Raw genomic sequence first — 20,482 nt, forward strand, 5'->3', positions numbered from 1 at the left:
AGTGGAAGATTTAAGGAAATTTTAACCATTATAATAAGCAAAAGGGCTTAAAGGTTAAGAATCCAAATTCTAAAATCTATACTGCCTAGTTAAAGTCCTTGCACAGTCTTATTCACTAGTGTTATGACAATAGGGAACTTAAACTCTGAAGCATCCTCATCTGGGAAAAAAAATGGAGAGAATGATTAAGTAATAAGCTTAGCACAGTGCTTAGCACATAGCATTATATAGATATTAACTAAGTAAATTTTTAGATTTAGATTTTTAAATTTAACTAAGCAGGTATGGTTACAGATGTTATCAAATATTTTTTCATCTGATTATCTTTCCCATTAAATATATACAATTTTTACATATATAAAATTTACACACATATTTATAATTATAAAGTTTGTTAAGTTTTGTCTCTTTTATCTCCTAGAGCTGCTCATCATCCAGAGTTCCCAACAGTTCTGACAGCTTTAGAAATAGATAATGCAGTTGTTGCTAATAGCCTAATCGACATGAGGGGCATAGAGACAGTGCTGCTAATCAAAGTAAGACCAGATGCTTGTTGTATTTTATGTTACTTTAAAATTTTCAAAACTCAAGGTGGCTTTATAAACTCCTTTCTTTATCAGGAAAAATTTTATGTTTCACCATTTTACTTTATGCTAGAAAAACCTATAGGGTAATATAGAACTAATTGGCTTGTATGTTTTTTTGCCTCGGTTAACTTTATAACTTTGGACTATTCTTTATGAAATAATGTCACAAATAAATATTGTTCTTTTGGTACACAGTACTGTAACATTTTTGGTTCATTTTTTTCTTGAGTGTATATATATATATATATATCTACCTTTTAAATAAAGTACTTGATATTTTGTAAATTTTTTTCCTATATCTTTGTGCTCTGTGAAAATTAAATGATACTTACTTTCCAACTGTACATGTATTTTTGTATACTTATTAGATTAGATCATCATATTTTGTCTTATCTATTGACAAGTTGCTGAGCAGCGGGCAGGAAATTTAAAACAGAAATCTGTAATTGAGACAACCTAATTGTTTCTCATTAATGGAAATTAAAAAATAAAGGTTTTGATATCCCAGATATGTACCCATGAACATTTCTACTATAATTGTGAGTTTGGCTCTCAGGTTTTAGAAATATACTTGAAAATAAATAACGAAGCCTTGCTCAGAAAGTCTGTCCCTAGAGAGGTTTATGAGGCCTTGAGTAAGCCTCATCTTCTTTTTATTTCCTCGAGGGCTTAAGTATTTCCAGGCTTTCTCTATATAATTTCATATGCTGATCTTTTCTTAAATTTTGCTAGCCATTCATAGCATTTAGAAAAACTTATTGTATGAACTTTTCTAAAGTAAATGTATTTATGTGAAAAGTTAATTAAAATAACTTAATTTGAAATGGATGTGAATATTAGAATTTAAAAATAAAGTCTACCAATTTATCATAAAGCATTTTTTCAGTTGTTTAGTGACTATATATAGTTTTAATTCCTTGAATCTGGAACTTGTTTTTGAAATTTTTATGTTAACTTCATGACATATTGCATTTGAACATTCAAAAAAACTTGAATTATATTAAAATAATAAAGACAGGTAATATTTTAAAATTGTGCCTATTGGAAATTCTTTGACATTGTTTTAAAAATGTATTTTCCCCCTCTATTGTTCTAGAATAATTCTGTAGCTCGTGCAGTTATGCAGTTTCAAAAGCCACCCAAAAATTGTAGAGAAGCTTTTACTGCTGATGGTGATCAAGTTTTTGCAGGACGTTATTATTCATCTGAAAATACACGACCTAAGTTCCTAAGCAGAGATGTGGATTCTGAAATAAGGTGAGTCAAGTTTATCTTTATTGCATTATTCCCACTTCCTTTGAGCTTCAGTTTCATTCATTTCATTCATTAAAGTTATTTCAACAATGAACTGTAACTTGATGTTAGCTTCTTATAAGATCCTTTAAGTAGATGTGAAATTATGGGTTGACAGGCCTGCGATCCCAGTGGCTCTGGAAGCTAAGACAGGAGGATGGTGAGTTGAAAACCAGTCTCAGCAATGGCAAGGCACTAAGTAACTCAATGAGACCCTGTCTCAAAATAAAATATAAAATAGGGCTGGGGATGTGGATCAGTGGTTGAGTGTCCCTGAGTTCAATCCCTGGTTACTCCCCACCAAAAAAAGAAAGAGTAAAAATGTAAATGAGCTATATCACTGTGTCTACCATTTCGTTCTGCTGATTTTTCTCAGGGTCATTTGCTGGTTTCATTGTGGCTAATGCTCCTTATCATGTCTCTGACTGGTACTCTGAGTTGTACCATTCTAGAAAGAACATCAGTCAACACAGTTAGAACACATGCCTAGAAGAATAGAGCTATTAAAGGAGACAAACTTGAGAAATTATACAAAAAACTAATAATGTACTTAATGAGATTCAAGAGCATGCATGAATAATTTTTGTACCATAAATAATCATGATTTCTGACCTGAATTAATTCAGTTGATAAATGGATAGGTTGTGCCTTTATTAATGACTTAAGTATAACACAGAATATAAATAAAAGAAATATTTAAGAAAATGGAGCAACGTATTCTAAATGACTTGTATGTTTAGGGAAAATGAGAGTTTAGTTGCAATAGTTGAGTATTATTTTCAAATAATACTCATCATTTTAATGTGAAAGAAGCATAAAATAATAGGTACTGAAAGGTTTAGTAAAACTTATTATTTAGCAACAGAAAAAAGTTGAATGACCAGCAGCTTGAGTGCTGTGACATTGGTTTTATTCACTATCCCAATGTGGTTTTGAGTTATAAAAGTACACATAATATGTAAGCAAGCTTTCAGAATAATTACTAGTATAATTACTAATTTTATAAAAATATTGTCTACCTGGGCTTGGGAGTCTGATCCAAGAGCTGCAAGATCAAGATTAGCCTGGGTGACTAAATAGAAACAGAACTCAGTGGTACAACACCCCTGGGTTCAATCCCCAGTACCCATCTCTTCCCCCCCCCCAAAAAAAAAGTTACTTCTTCCATTTTTTAAGTTGTCAAAATAATAACATTTTTATAGACTTTTAAAAGTCTGTTTTTCAAATTTTTTTCTTTAATTTGTTCAGACAACAAATATTTAGTGATCACCCAATGTGACCTACCATGCCATGCGCTAATCTAGGCACAAAGTTCATCTGAAAACAGAGTACACAGAAATTCTCTCTTGGAGCTTGAATTAAGCAAGGGGAAGTAAACTATTTGAAAGCCAGGTCAGGTTAGATGGTTATCTGCTGTGGAAAGAGACAAAGCAGAGTACGAATTGGGAATGAGATACATACTTAGGGAGCATGCTGGTCCCACACATACAACTCACGTACGTAGCTTGGGTTTAGTATATCTTTTAGGAGGTAGCAAATGTTCTTTCTCCACGTAAGACTGGATTAAAAACTAAAGAGCAGCACTGTACAAAAATGGTAATAATTAGTCCTATCTAGAAAGAATGAAATTGTCATATTCAGCAGTTTTGTGAATGAGTTATGTTGGTTTCTTGAATTTTTGCTGATGTTCAGAACATTGTATAACATTAGTCTTTGATCATTTTGTTTTTATTTTTTGTTTAGTCTCAAGGTTCCATATTTGTTTACTTAGTAAATTTTGGTTTTAGCAAAATATCTGTTAATAATGATATAGATTTGTTTATGATGAAGTAAATATTTTATATTAGATGCTTAGGAGCCATATTAAAGCTTTGCATCTGGCTCCATTTTTATCATTCATCATTTATTCGGCTGACATTTAGTGAGTTTTCTTTTAATTTGAAAATTGTACCAAGGTAGAATTTTATATACAAGTATATAGTTTATGTACTGTTTTACCTAGCAACTGAAAGGAACAAAGGGCAGGTGATATTGAAGCATGGATTGAAAAATTGTTTCAAATTTCAGAGGTATTAAAATGTGGGAAAATATGCATTTCAGTGTAATTCGGCCAACTCTCTCAACCAGGAAAAAGTTGTTCATAACTGCAAAGATGGTTTTCTGTCTCCAGGCACACAGGTTTCAGGCAGAAGATTGGATCAGTCAGGCAGGGAAAGATTACTCCGAAAGCCACTTGGCTCTGTTGCCTCCTTATGCATTCTTGGCATATTTCTTTTTTCCCACTTGAAAATGTTGAGCTGTTACATCCGTTTTCATCACCCTGCCTTTGTGTATTTTTTGTTGTTGTTGTTTAATTCTCCCCTAGTTGACAGAGCTTATAAAAGCTTTAAAGAATGCAATAAAGTTGTCTCTTCTGTCACACATACTTTTGTGTTTCCATAGTTCTATGAATATGTAGTACTAGTACTCTCACATTGACATTTTCGTGTGACAGTTTTTTCCTGGTTTTATTGCTTTTGAGGTATCATGTCTTAATTCTGTTTCTACCTCTTCCTATTACTGTGCACACATTCATAGCACATGTGAGACATATTGTTAAGGAAATAAGTAAAACTTGACTCCAGTTTAGGAGATAATCACATTTCTGTTATAATAGATTTGTATTTTATAATAATTTGTTCAAATTATAAACTGGTTTAGTGGAAGAGGATTTTGTAAACAAGTTATTACAAATAAGCTTTTCTGTAACAATCTAAAATATTTATTATATTGAGAAATAGATTAAAAGTACTTTTTCATCTTTTCTTGATCAAGTGACTTGGAAAATGAGGTTGAAAATAAGAAGGCCCAGATAGTAAATCTTCAGCAGCATCTATCTGCCCTTGAAAAGGATACTAAACACAATGAAGATCTTCTTAAAAGATGCCAACTACATTATAAAGAGTTAAAGGTAAAAAGCAAAACATAATTTTGTTTTTCTCATTTTAACACTTTAAAGTTTATTTTGAAATTTTGTCACTTCAATTACTTCTTAAACACTTTGGCCCCCAAGCCCTTACATTCTTAAAAGAGCTTTTATTTATGTGGATTATATCAACTTTTATACCTTTAAAAATTAAAGTAAAATTTTTGGCTAAGTGTAAAACTAAGAATATTTAATAATGAATTTAAAATAATACGAAAAATATATTCTTCAAAACCAAAAAAGATTTAGTGAGAAGATTGGCATTTTTAGATTTTTGTAATTTCTAATGTCTGTTTTTATAAAATTCACTTGATTTATGTCAATTTTTGCATTCAGACCCTTGTGATATTATAAATCACAACCACCTGTGCAATTATGAGAAAATGCTCATAAGAGTGATAAATTATGCTTTAGTGTTTTTATGAAAGTAATTTTGACCATGAAGACTTTCTTAAAGGGTCAGGGGATGCCTGAGGGTTACTTGAATCTTACTTTGAGAATCACTAGGGTAGAGTAATTGAGAGTTTGTGTGTTTCAGAAAAATACTTAGTGTACTCAAAAATGTCATCATTTTAAAATTCTAAGATGGATTAATTTTATGTTTATTGTGTGTGGGAACGGATTAGCAATGAGAATGATGATGGAAGAATTTCTTTCTAACTTCCTTTGGTTTGTTTATTACTAAGGTACCCCTTTTGTCAATTATGGGATCTTTCTGGGTCATATAGCTTTATGGATTAATGCATTCATTATCTTTTCCAAGTGTTTTGTCTCCTCCTCCTCCTATTATTATTATTAAATTCTGAATGCTTTCCTTTCAGATGAAAATAAGAAAAAGTATTTCCGAAATTCGGGAACTTGAGAATATAGAAGAACATCAGTCTGTAGATATTGCAACCTTGGTAAAATTCTACTCTTCAGTTGAATATAATGTTAATCAATAAAATTGTCATATAGGTTAATGGCCATCAAATCTCAGCTTTTTTTTAATCCTTTAGTTAAAGCTACTTTTTATGATTGTTATCTCCACTCATAATTATGTTAGAAACTACCTGAACTTCAGGCGTGTTTTGTGTAGATAACTTTTATGCATAGTTGATTTTGTCTTCTGCTACATGAAATAAAAACTTCATCACAAACTTAATTATGCTTCTGTATAGTGGCCCATTTAGGCACTCTGAGTTAAACAGCATCAGTACAAGTGGACAGAGATGGCAGTACCACCTTTGAGTCAGTCATATTTTCTCTCTGCCTTTCCTTCCTTGTTTTCTTTTTTCCTAAGTTAATGGCTCCCATTTTAATTCTCCATGTATTCGTTATTCTGTATTTATCTTGTTCCAGCATCCGTTTATGACATTCAGCTTATTTTTTTCTGAGCTGCAGTAAACAGTAAGATAAATTTTGCATCTTGTTAAAAAATAGCGATTGTTTGTCAAGTGTCTGTCTGCCTGTCTGGCAGGATATTAAATGTTGAGAAATAAGCAGTGAACAAAGCAGCAAAGTCCCATGCTGACAGAACTTCATTCTCATGGCACTTGCTATGGCTTTTTACTAGAAATGTTTCCACTTTTTATTTTTCTGCTTTCAATACCTTTTATTGATAGATTAAATTTCATGAAGGCATGGACTATGTCTTCAGTTTGGTAACACCTAACACATTGTGTGGCATAAGGTAAATATATTTATATGTATCCCCTTTTTAAAAAAAAGGTTAGTTGATAAAAGTTAGTCCTTTTGATTATGATCTCAAGCAGAATATCATTTGACTTATCTACTAAATATATTTCCTTCTTATTTTTGAACTTCTTTTTTGTTTTTTGTTTTTTTTTTACTTTCTAATTTACCATTAAGGATATGAAAAAATTCTCATGTGTTTATCTTTGATACGATTTGTCTATAGTCTGTAGTTTCTCCTCACAGAATTGTTTCTTTTTTTTCCCCCTGTTTGATAAAAGTCTATTAACTCTGTAATCTTTAAATGTTATCAGGAAGATGAAGCTCAAGAAAATAAAATAAAAATGAAAATGGTTGAGAAAAACATGGAGCAACAAAAAGAAAATTTGGAACATCATAAAAGTCTTAAAGTAGAAGCAGAAAACAAGTATGATGCAATTAAACTAAAAATTAATCAGCTGTCAGAGCTAGCAGATCCACTTAAGGTATTTATCACTGTTATCCTATTTGTTCTGTACTTTATGTTTTAGTTTTATATCCAAAGTGTTTTTATGGATATTACCCTGTCAGAATTATTGATTAAATGTAAATATAACCAGATTATGAATATATATAATTTATTGCATAAACATAAACACATGTTATAAGTGGTAGGAACCAGATTGTCATCATTTTTCAATTACTATAAAACACCTTTGCCTGTAGGAGAATAAACCACTAGATTTCTCTCTATTTCCCCCTCACAATTATTGCTTTTGTTGCCTCTTTATTTTGTGATATATTTTTTTTCCCAGGACCAAAAGTCAGGGACATTTTACACATTTATACCGTTACTTGTGCTCACCTGTTCTTTTGTCCGCTCCTTTCCTTTAATAATGGATTAATTGCTGTAAAACACAAATTGAAATAAAGTCCTACCCAACTCCTGTTTATCAGCATATCTCAGTACATACCAGGCTACAGTCAGTTAATTTTTTGTTTTTAGCATAAGCTCTTTGAGACTACATTTAAGGAAATAAAAGTATTTAACAAGTAAAGTTTCCATCTTGCTAAATAACTTAGTTCTCAAGTAGCTTATTGTCATTATATTTATGAATAACTCATTTCAGAACCTCAAATTTGATTTATGAGACTCTGAGAAGAGGTAATAGTGTATTTTTAAGGGAGAAAGTTATATTGATATCACCCTAATTTTCAGGGAAATTGCCCCTTGAATCAAAATGTATTTAGATATTTTTAAAATTTTAAAGAATTTACAGTCTAGGAACTTTACTTGTCTTCATTGAAAATTTTAGAAACGTAATTTGGAGAATTGGGAAAAGATGTGAGGGAGTTGGAGGAGAACTGCCCAGAACAGCTCTTCCCTGTGGTGGTGGTAGTTTTCCTGCAGCTGCCTTATGTTTAACGGGGATTCCTACCTGCCTTTGTAAACTAAGGAGACTGAACTTCTTTCTTTTTAGGCTGAGAAGAATAAAAAGAGAAGGGAGGCTGATACATGAGTGAAGAGGATTATAAAATTTAACTGTAGCATATAAAGAAAGAAAAATATTCAAAATAATATTGAGAAAGATAAATGAGAAAATAGTTACTATAAGAAACAAGAATTAAAAAGACTAAATATTTAAGAATAGAAAATAATATAAGATTAGTTTTTAAAAGAAAATAAATAGAATAAATAAACATTAAGAATTTCAATAATAGGGACTGGGGATATAGCTCAGCTGGTAAAGTCCTTGCCTCACATGCACAAGGCCCTGGGTTCAATCCCCAGTACCAGTAAAAAGAAAAAAAAAAAAAAAAGAATTTCAATATTAGAAAAAGTTAAATTAATTCAGGACTCCAGAGTTAACAGTGAAATTATTTTTAAAAGAAAAATTGAACATTATACCCATAGATAATTAAAATAGGGTTACTTAATCAAAATGATGTACTCAATACAGAAAAGAGCAAACTTAGCATGTAAATTATTTGTTTCAGGAAAAGTAAAAATGAGAAATGATGAGGAATAGCTATTTTTCTGTTACTTTTGTCTTGTTTTGTGTTTGTTTTTTTGCAATGCTGGGGATGAAACTGAGGACCTCATGCCTGCTAGGCAAGCACTCCATCACAGGGCTATATACTCCAGCTGTATTCTGTTCTTTTAGGGATTTCTAGGTTAAAGCAGTTCTTGGATCTAGGAGTCCTTAAATAAGTTCAAGAGCAGAAACTGGGCAGAAGGCAATAAGAATTCTTGATCTTAGCTCTTAACCTTGGCTGCAGATCATTGAAGGTAGGAGGTGGGTCCTTCAGTAAACTTGCATGTAATTAGCCAGGAGGCTTTTTCCTTCTCTATGTCAGGACACACTAGCTGTCAAGAACAGTCTGACCAAGAGGATTTAGGTAACAAAATAATGTGATTCCTCAGAATATTCCATCACAATATATTAGCACCTTCCAGATATAATCATCTTTTTGCGATTAGGATTTTCATTTTATGATGAGGGGTAGTACAGATGTAGAGTGCTGTACTTAAATATGTAGTCACTGAAGTCTTAGCCTAGGGACTGCCCCCCTACACACACACACACACTTTGAACAGTTAGTTATTTTGATTTACACTTGCGAACATAGTGCTTTTGTTATAAATTAAATCCTTTGTACAGGAAATGGCATCTGCATTCAGCCTGTGAACATACATTGTCTGTAGGAGGGTCTCTTGATTTCTGATGTGGATAGTTATTTCCTTTTCTGAATATCTGTTTTCTTTTATGATATCATTTGGGATTGTTTATTTCTGTCTCTGTATAGCTATGATTCTTGACTCTAAACATGATTATGGTATATTTGACCAATATCAGCTCAAAAATACAAGTGAACTGATTAAACTAACTAAAATTTATTTGGTGGTTTTTATCAGTAGCCTTTAAAAAGTCATTTTATTGAGATAATTGATGTACAATAAATACACATATGTAAATGTACAATTTGGTAAGTTTTGACATCTATAAACCTGTGAAACATTCCCCACAATCAGAAAAAAGGACATAGTCTTTCATGCCCTTAAGTTTCTTATGTTCCTTTTTAATCTCTCCCTCCCTGTTTCCTGACCCTTATATTTAGATAACCACCATTTCATTTCTATTACCATAGTTTGTGCATTTTCTAGGATTATTTTCAGTAGTCCCCACTAAACGACAATTTCACTTACTTTGGTTTCAGTTACCCTGGTCAACTGCAGTCCAAAATACTACTTGTATTGACTCAAGAAAGAAACCACATTGACATTATGTATATTGTTATAATTATTCTTTTGTTATTATTAATCTCTTGTGCCTAGTGTGTAGTAAAAACAGCAATATAAGGTTCATTAATGTCCATGGGGTTTTGGAATATATCCCCACAAATTAAGAGGGTACCACTGTATCCAGCATTTACATTATTTTAAGTTTTTTAAGGCAAATGATTCTCTATAAACTACCTTATTTACAAAAAATATAATTGAATGTATCATAACGTATGGAGACTTCTTATAAAAATTTGGATATAAAGTGATTTCTTAATTTTGGGAAACACCTTACTTCAGACATGTTGTGAACATAAACTCTTAATCCTTTATTCTTCATGCAGCATAATCCTACCCATTTTACTGAGTTGTTAATTTTATACCTGGACTGGAAAATTTTTTAAAAGTAATCTTTATAGATTGTTTTGTTTTTATTCAAACAGGATGAATTAAACCTTGCTGATGCTGAAGTGGATAATCAAAAACGAGGGAAGCGGCATTATGAAGAAAAACAAAAAGAACACTTGGATACCTTAAATAAAAAGAAACGAGAACTGGACATGAAAGTAAAGGAGCTGGAGGTTAACCATAACTTTTTAAATTTCATGTTAATCTTTTTATTGTAGCCTTACTCATGATTATTAAAGTGTATTTTCTCTAATGTCATGTTTCTGAAAACAAACAAATGTTGAATTTCTGTCGTTTATAGATTAACAGGTGTTTGGATGAATCACCACAAGAAGAGGCTTAGGGACCCTCAAAGTGTGAGGACTGAATAGATAAGACTCCTTCTATTCAACAGCAGTATACATGGCTGATAAAATGGCACTCACTTGGCTAATATAGCTGCCTACTTGGCCAGCATACTATCAGAAAAAGGCACCCCTTCACTTGAGACTCTGGGGTGTGGGTTGGGCTCCATTTTAGCTCCTGTCAGTCACACTTGTTGAAAACTAAGCAGCAGCCTTGACTTTAGGGAATAAATTGAAGCTAGTCTTGTAAACTAGATGGATTCCAGTTTTGCTTTTATAATCTTAAGGAAAACAATTTAATCATTTCCCTATTCATACTTGTAATAGAGAAGGTTTTGAGTATAAAATAAGTGTTGTATGTGAAAGTTCTTTTTATTTTTGCATTGTTTACAAATAATAGGGTCTTTTGGTGTGTGTGCTTTTAATACCATTGGTGTTCAGATTGCATCCTAAAGCACATGGAAAGTTGTGTCAGAACTCAGGTCCTTGGGTGCTGACTTTTTGTCATTCCTCTTTTAAGTTTATATACAGTGAATGTAATATTCTGTTTTTGTTGTTGTTGTTGTTTTTAGTTATAGGTGAACACAGTGTCTTTATTTTACTTTATGTGGTTCTGAGGGTCGATCCCAGTGCTAGGCAAGTGCTCTACCTCTGAGCTACAACCCCAGCCCTGTAATATTCTCTTGAAGATTTACAACAGCTCTGAACTGTGTCCTTAATATAAAGTTTACTTATATAACATTGATATTAAATGTAATTAAAATACAAATATTGAACGTAAGTTCAGAATTTTATTTTTCATATTTTGGCAAAAATGATATAATGAATTATCTTATAAAAGAAAAATTTTAAAGATACTGAAGTTTAGTTTAATTGCACACACCTATAATCCCAGCTACAAAAGAGGCCCAGGCAGGAAGATCATGAGTTCAATCCCAGCTTGTTCAGGCAACACAAAGAGATCCTGTCTCAAAAACAAAACAATAAAAAGATGTTAAACTCCTGTATTTTTAGGAGAAAATGTCACAAGCAAGACAGATCTGCCCAGAGCGAATAGAAGTAAAAAAGTCTGCATCAATTCTAGACAAGGAAATTAATCGATTAAGACAAAAGATACAGGCAGAACATGCTAGTCATGGAGATCGAGAAGAAATAATGAGGTAAGAGTGGTTGATAGCTTTTCTGGTTTATTATATAATCCAGACATATTATCGAGACATTAAAAAAATGTTTATAGGTCTTTCATTTTTGGATGAAGTGTTGCTAAGGCATATAGTTGTAGCTGAACTAGTTTGTGTGTGTGTGTGTAGTACTAGGAAATGGATTCTGGGACCTCATGCATGCTATGCTTTGCCACTGAGCTATACCCCAACCCTGAACTAGTGAGATAATCCTTAGTAAACAAAATAGGTAGGAGAGATGTGTATTAGTTATTATTACCGTCTTTCAAAGAAGCATTTAAGTAATATGTGACTAAATGTTGAAATTTCAACAGAGCCAGGTTATTTTGTTGCTATAACAATGTATAAAATAGAACAAAGTTTGTGTTTAGATGTTTATTGTATTATTTATTAACACCAGAAAATTAAAAATAGTGTGCAACTGTTGAAGAATGGTTAAATTACAGAAAATTGCAGCTGTTACACCATGAAATACTTCTCATGTAAAAAAAAAAAGATTGAGAAAACAGGAGCAATTTGTCAGATGTCACTAAATCCCCTCCGTAGGTTGGGAACCATTTTTGCATTTGCACCAACATTGCATGGGAGGATGCTTTCCTATGACCTTGCCAACAGAATATATATAAAGTTTATAAGTTGTTTTCCTGACCTTTGACTAAAAAATAGTATGTTTATGTAGTTTTAATCACACTCCATCATTATGAATAAAATCAAAATATTTTTCATATTTTTAAAAACTATTTTTATACCTTGATTTATCTGTTCTTTCCCACTTTTTTAAGCATTTAAAAAATCTTTTTCCCTTAAATTTTAAGAGCATATTTAGATAATATGGATGAGAAATACTAGCTATGTGTTGCTAGTATTTTTCTCAGTTCATCATTTGTCTTGAGTTTTTTAAATTGGGATGGTTTCTTTTTTTTTTTTTTTTGCCATGAAAAGATTATTTAGTTCATTTTGTTATTATTGTATCTGGATTTGGTGTAATTTTATTTTACTTTTTTGTTATCAGAGTGAACCCAGGAACACTTAACCGTAAGTGTTAACTAAGCCATATCCCCAACACTTTTTATTTTTTATTTTGAAACAATGCCTCAATAAGTTGCTGAGGCTAGCTTGGAACTTGGGGATTCTCTTCAGCCTCTTGAGTCACTGGGATTACAGGCTTGCGCCACCACTCCTAGCTTGGTGTCAAATATTTTAAAAGCCTTTCTCTACATCTAAATAATGGAAGCATCCACTTATGTATTTTTATAACTTACATATATTCTTTTTTTAATATTTAGATTTCTGCTCTATTTGGAGTTTATTCTTGTGTTTAGTGTGAGGAATGGATTTTTTGTTTTTCAAATGCATCCATTTGAAAAGTTGTTCTGTTTCCTACAAAATGGCATATATGAATATCGGCTGTTTTTGCAGATTCATAAGTATTTTCCTCTAGTTTTATATCTTAAAGGATAATTTTGTATAATGTAAATTCTTTGGCTTTGACTTTCTCTTGAGTATCTTATTTATGATTGCACTTTTCCTTAAAGCCCTGCAGTTTGTCTGGAATGTAAGATTCTGTGATTGCTTTTCCTTTTCTGTATGCATTAAGTCTTTTAGATTTTCCTTTATCTTTTGAATATTTTCTATTTTATTGTTTTGAGGTCTTCAGTTATACAAATTTTAGATATTTTTGTCTTTATCATTTTGGCAAACCATTTTGTGTTTGTGATTTTTTGAGTTTTTTATTTTTTTTATTTTTTTAAGCTGTCAATGGGCCTTTTTATTTTTATTTATTTATATATGGTGCTGAGAATTGAACCCAGTGCCTCACACGCGCCAAGCAAGTACTCCACCACTGAGCTACAACCCCAGCCCTTGAGGTATTTTATTTCTGCTTTGAGGAGGTACTCTTTCCTGTCAGCACTTATATCATTTTTCCCTTTAATTTACAGTGTTTAAATAAAATTTTTATCTGTCTTATGGAGTATTGTTATAGTAAGTTTTTGTTATTGTTGTTTATAGAATTTTGCTGTACTTTTACAGCCCTTTTTTTTCCCATAAATATCTTTGCTATATATTTTTTTGTAACTCATTTTTCAATCAGTTGAATTTACCTGGACTGGTTATTTGAAGGCTGTGAAGAATAAGTGTGCGAGCCTAAGCCAGGGTTGCCTTTTATACGTAGTTAGGATCTATGTCTTTCTTATTGCGGTATCAGGCTGTCAGTACTGCCTTCTCTAATAGCGTTTCTGAGTATCCATGCCTTCATTCTCTGACTCTTTGATCTTATCTTGTTCAGGGTAGAGAGATTTAATATTGCCCTTTGTTCTTCTGTTCCCTTGTTGACATCTGTCACTAAGGGAAACATTTTTTTTCCACTGATCTTTTTTTTTTAATATTATAATAACTAAAGCACATTAATTATACAAATTAGTGGGTTTTGACTATGATCTTTCTATACATGTACATGTGCTTTGAATTGTATCCATCCTCCCTGAGCCCCTCATTTTTTCACCAAAGAAACTCTTCTTTCCTGTGACCCCTTCACTTTGAGAAGGTGTGTATTTGCTGATATCTCTGAGACCTGCCACCTATATGCTTCTCGTATTCTACTTTCTTTGTAGCTTGAATTCTTATTCAGTGTAACACATTCGTTGTATGGAACCTGTTCATTCTAGAGGTGTCTTTTGACTGGGAATTAGGAGATAAGCTGCTACTTTGTACTCACCATACTTTCTGCCTTCCTATTCTCCCAGCTAAATGCTTTTGAGATTTATTTACTTTTCTTGTGAATGATGGTTACTTACTTAATGTTTTGTTCATAAAATAGGCAGTACCAGGAAGCAAGAGAAACATACCTTGATCTGGATAATAAAGTAAGGACTTTAAAAAGATTTATTAAATTACTAGAAGAAATAATGACTCATAGATACAAAACATATCAACAGTTTAGAAGGTGAGTATATTTAAAAAATATTACTTGCATATATTACATATTTGTGTTTTCTTTTTTCACATTATGCTTTATAGATAATAAAATTAAGTTAAAAGAACATTACGTGATTCATTTGTAACAGAAATAGTACTTAACTTGTCATTTAGGATTCTGTAATCAAAGAATTCTGATTTGAAAGAACCTTAATAGCAAGCAAGTTATCCAACTGTGCTAGATATCCTTCACTCTTAGATGACTTTCATTGCTTGAATAGATTTTTTGAATGAGAACTCATTGGTTCTGGAACAGCTTATTTCACCGTTGGACATGGTTTGGTCTTAAGAGGATACAAGAGTTTGGTGGGGCCTGCTAAGGCAGTATCCCATTTGATTTACCATGGTCTACTAGAATGACATAGTTCTGTAAATACAGAAACACTGTTTAATTCATTTTTGTTTCTTCAGTGTCAACTGTGTCCGAATATAGTAGGCACTTGGTATACATTGGTTGAATAAATAAATATGGATATGAACAACATATTCAGAGATGCATGCACACCGATTCATAGCAATGGACTGACCCCAGCTAATGTCACAGATGGCAGAATTAAACAAGAGGACAGTTGATAGGGTGGAATGACTCTGGATATATTTGGATCCAAGGCAGCCCTAGTCCTCCCAACTTATTTCTATCAGTGGCATTGCCTCAGTAACATGCTTTTTAACTATCTTTATATCCAAAATTCTATAATCTTAAGGTCATAAAATAAATAAAAATGTATCTAGCTGTATTACTTATGGAGAAATTTAGATAAACCCCTAAAGAAAAATATAATTGATTAATTTCTTAACATATAAGTTAGTTTTGAAGTGTATTTTCATTTTTTTTTAATTTACACAATAGTAATGTATTTTATAGGTTATAGTGTGACATTTTAATTCATGTAGACAATGTGTAATGATCTGATTAGGATAATTAACATATCCATTACATGAGACATTTATCATTTCTTGTGTTGGCATTATTCATAATGGTGTTTTTCATTTTATAGATGTATTATTAAAACTTGAATTAAATGGGATTTTTATCCCATTGGGGCTGCTTTTAATAAAGGTGGGAATAAATGCAACCTTTAATTGAGGTTAATACCTCAAGGCAGTACTCTTTCTGAATACTCTGTCTTGTGAATTATGAGGTTATTCACTCCTGCTAGTGGGAACATGAACTCTTCCTGGCTCTGTGGAAGCCAGGATGCTTCTGCTTTCTTTTCCCAGGGTCACTAGTGTCTTCACACCTGTGCACTGATAGTAATCAACCCACGACTGGAGCAAAACCATGGTAGATCTCTGTAGTTCTCCCTGTGAGCCATCCTCTCCTCTCTAGTCCTCTGTTCCCCAGACTCCCAGCTCTGTCTCCTAACAAGAAGATACCAGGCTTTACTCTTTCAGTGAGTAGGAGTTTGGGATATTCACAGGGCTTAATCAGTTTGTGTCTTTCAGAGATTATTTTTGACTCTAGCTGCCTGTGCTATCTGGTATTCAGAGTCTGAAAACTATTGTTTCATATATTTTATCTAGGTTGTTAGTTTTAGACAAAAGTCTAAACCCAATCTCTATTACTACCTATGTGTTTCCAGGTGGAGTATTTTATTTTTATATCATTATCCAGAAATTTACATTTACATTTATTTTTTTAAAAGTATTGCTGTTGTGGTTTATTACCTTGATGACATGATTGATATTGTTTACCTAGTCTTAGGAGGAGAATAAAAATTATTAAAATTTTCTAAGTTGTTTGTGGATAACCTTGTCATTTCATGACAATAGTCTGTAGACATCCTGTAAGTGGAAGCAATTGAAGAATATATATTATAACTGCAAGAAAAAAAGTGAACAGGGAATTCTGAAAACCAACTAGTAGTGGTTGCTGTGGTAGCAAAAGAAAATGCAAACTGTCAGTATTTCCTTGTATGGGAAGTTAAGCAGTTTAGGGAAGGAATAAGATGGAAAAGGAAAAAAAAAAAAATCAAGTTATTCTGAAGAAATAAACCTTACAGTAATCAATGAGTAAAGATAGTTTAAAAAAAAAAAAAAAGCCAGTTACTTACTACCTAGACCTTATTTTCTAAATACCGTTCTATGCTAAAAAGAATCAGGGTTTCATGGAAAAATGCCTAGTTACAGACCAGGGCAGGGTAGGTACAAGAGAACCTCTTACTGTGTTAGAAAGGAAAGAAAGCATTTAAAATCGTTCGTGTGTGTGTGTGTGTGTGTGTGTGTGTGTGTGTGTGTGTGTCAGAGAGAGAGAGAGAGAATGAATTTACCAACAGAGGAGCCAATTTGAAGGGGCTTTCATTGGCAAAATCTGAGACAAAGGTGAGGATCAAAATAAGGACAATAAGGAGTGGTATGGGTAAAATAAATCAATGAGTAAAATAATAATTTCTAATTCCAACCTGCTAAATAAAAAGGTAGATAAGTAAATAAGAAATTAAAGAAGGAAAATTCTTCCTTATAGTACGTTGTCACCTACTATATAGAGAAGGAATCAGAGTTTGCATTGTACCAGGCATTGTATAAAGCATTATTATAGCAATAAAGAGATTGCCCTGACCCTTTTTGATTCTGTGAAGTTGGGAGGAAATAGGCAAATCTATAGTTTAATCTGTTAACCAACCCCTCTAGAGCTTAATTCTTTTAAGGACAATAATTATGTCTTATGTGTTAGGGTAATAATGTCTCCATAAATTAGTCAAATGATTGACATTCATATGAACTAGCTTTTGTATAATGGGGTATATTAAATGTAGGATGACATCTTCATTACATAGATGTTTATTATAAAAGTAAATGGACTGATTAAAATGTGGAAACACAAATGAATATAAAAACACAGAAGGAAAGAAACCACCTAAAACTCACCTACTAAAAGGACAACCAAAGTCAACATTTTGATGTATTTCTCTTTGCTTAAATCTGTGGAAACACAAATGGGTATAAAAACACAGGAGGAAAGAAACCACCTAAAACTCACCTATTAAAAGGACAACCAAGATTAACATTTTGGTGTATTTCTCTTTGTTTAAATCATGCTGAAAATATAGTTCTATATATCTTTTTCCTCTTTTTAATTTGCTCAATTTCTTCATTTTAAGGTGTTTGACTTTACGATGCAAATTGTACTTTGACAACTTACTATCTCAGCGAGCTTATTGTGGAAAAATGAATTTTGACCATAAGAATGAAACTCTTACTATATCAGTAAGTATCTTAAATTTGTTGTGTCCTGATCATTAGGAAAGTTAGCTGCTTTTCTTTTGATTAAACATTCATGAGCTTTAAGCTATTGTCTTTGGAAAACAGAAGAACATATTTCTAAGTTAAGGATAATCTTTTTTCTATTGTGATAAAAATTAAATGTATTTTACTGAATAAAGCTGCTAACTTTAGTTTTGCTTTTTTTTCCCCCCAGACAACCACATTATTTTCTTAGGCAGATAATTACGAACTTTATTTTCATTGACAAGTGACTATCTTGTCTTTCTACTTCATTGGTTTCTTTTAAAAAATTTTACACAGCATTTTAAATTATATGAGACATTGTGTAAAGTCCATAGTCTCTAGTTACTTTGTTGGAAACCAAGAAGGTTCTGCTTAATGTAATTGTCTTTGCATTATTTACTTCTGAAGTAGTTCCTAGCTCTGGCCTCTTTTGAATACGCAAAGCACATTCAACTTTGTGGGTTCTGTGGCTATGGATTCATTCATAGGTATATGTATTAAAGGTGGGGTATGGGGATATGGCAATAAAAATTGTATAGTCAGTTCAAGAACAACTACTCACTCTATTCTGGGGAAAATTTTTCAAACAGTTTATTACTCTTAGTACCATAAATTTTATCCTTTCATTTGAATACTTAGAAGATATGTTATGTGTTTGGAACATCTTTGTCATTTGGAACTTCTGCATTTTAACCAAATTAGGAAGTTAATTTTTACCCTTTCTTTATTTAAATTTCCACTGAAGAATCATTGGTAGCTTCTCACCTACCATTTTTTAAAAATTTGTTTTAATTAGTTATACATGACAGTAGAATGCATTTTGACACATCATACCTAAATTATTTTGTATTAAGCATCGGGGAGTGAAGGGAAGAGAAGGGATATGGTGGTAGGCTAGTAGAATGAATTGAACATTATTACCCTATGTGCATATATGACTACACAACCAGTGTGATTCTACATCACGTACAACCAGAAGAATGAGAAGTTATATTGCATTTTGGTATGTGGACCCTACCATTTATTTTTAAGAGATCCCATCATTAAAGATAGAAATATAAAAGTATTGTGAGGAATTGTACTCTGGGCAGAGAAGTGATACATCATGACAGCTCATTGCTTTCACTTTACACTACAAAAAAGCCAGAGAAATAACAAAAATTTGTTTTTGAAGACATTGGAAAGCTACATAGAAGCAACAGTTAACCTGGAATTTCAAGGGATAGGAGAGCCTACCTAAAGTAAACTGACAATTATTGATTTTTTTTTCCCCCTGGAGGCAATTGCTGATTCTGGAATTTTGGTGGTTGTAGAGGGTTGGCAAGACAGTAGATATGTGTGAAGTACTAAGCATGTGACTTAGATTTCAATTATTTTCTGAGTTCTGACACAGGGAACAAAGATGAGTGAAAGATAAATTAAGCCTTACTAAATTGGCAATTCAAATCCGACCCAGCTGTCTCCCAGCCTTACCATGCCTTACCATTGCCTCTGACCTAATAAAAGGATACATCTCCTCTTTGGTGGAATATTATATCATCTGGAGCCTCTATTATTGTTTTACACAGAACATCAAGCTACATCCTGTGATTAGGAAGAAGGCAAGTGTATCTGTGCTCACCATATCTGTTCAACATTGTAGTAGAGGTTTTGACCAAGGCTAAAAGTCAAGAAAAAGAACTAAAAGACATGCATTAGAAAAGAAGAAATCAGATTTTCTTTATTCACAAATAACATGATCATCTATGTCAGAAATCTGATGGAATCTGCAGAAAAGCCCCTAGAACTAGTAAGTGCAACTAACTACCAAAGTTGAAGGCACAATCAATATACAGACAGAATGAATTATATTTCTATATACTAGCAACAAATGATCAAAAATTGAATTTTCTTTTTTTTTTTTTTTTTGGTGGTGCTGGGAATTGAACTCAGAGCCTTGTGCATGCAAGGCAAACATCTACCAACTGAGCTATGAGCTAAATCCCCAGCCCCAGAAATTGAAATTTTATTAATACCATTTATAATAGCATCAAAAGATAAAACTTAGATAAAAATCTGACAAAAAGTAAGCAAGACCTATAAAATGTAAACCAAAGAGATATATGGTGTTCATGGATCAAGACTTCAGTATCAAGGTTTCAGTTCTCCCCAAGTTGATCTGTAGATTCTACACAATTTCTATCAAAATACCAGCATGCTTTTTGTAGATATTGATAAGCTGATTTGTACATGGAAATGCAAAGGACTTAAAATAGCCAAAACAACTTTGAAAAGGAAGAACAAAAGTAAAGGTCTTTAAAACTTTCTATTAGCTACAGTAATAAAGACAGCAGGATACTGGTATAGAGACCTTAAGAGAGAGTAGTAAAACAGGATACATATTACAAAGGAGCAAAAGGAAATACATCCTTTGGAAAGGATGAATATATTCTTTATCTTCAGTTGTGATTTCATAGATGTGTGTATTTGCTAAAATTTAATTAAATTGTTTATTTTAAATATGTCCATCTGTATTTTACACCTCAAAGCTATAAAAATTACCAGATAAATGAAGAAGCATGGAA

General features: G+C 32.2%; 1 protein-coding gene across 2 annotated transcripts in view; it reads left to right on the forward strand.

The window, feature by feature from the left end:
• SMC6 (structural maintenance of chromosomes 6) overlaps positions 1-20,482 on the forward strand; it is a 76,889-nt gene that overhangs the window by 39,844 nt on the left and 16,563 nt on the right. For both annotated transcript variants that reach the window (XM_081264121.1, XM_081264120.1), the window contains 9 exons: positions 422-536; positions 1,684-1,844; positions 4,695-4,830; positions 5,667-5,747; positions 6,834-7,004; positions 10,225-10,362; positions 11,548-11,693; positions 14,533-14,658; positions 17,792-17,897. In XM_081264121.1, the coding sequence (XP_081120247.1) occupies positions 422-536; positions 1,684-1,844; positions 4,695-4,830; positions 5,667-5,747; positions 6,834-7,004; positions 10,225-10,362; positions 11,548-11,693; positions 14,533-14,658; positions 17,792-17,897 (1,180 nt within the window). The remainder of the gene's footprint in view (positions 1-421; positions 537-1,683; positions 1,845-4,694; positions 4,831-5,666; positions 5,748-6,833; positions 7,005-10,224; positions 10,363-11,547; positions 11,694-14,532; positions 14,659-17,791; positions 17,898-20,482) is intronic.

The sequence above is a fragment of the Spermophilus citellus genome, assembly GCF_964194105.1.
Source record: "Spermophilus citellus genome assembly, chromosome: 13".
Lineage (NCBI taxonomy): Eukaryota > Metazoa > Chordata > Mammalia > Rodentia > Sciuridae > Spermophilus > Spermophilus citellus.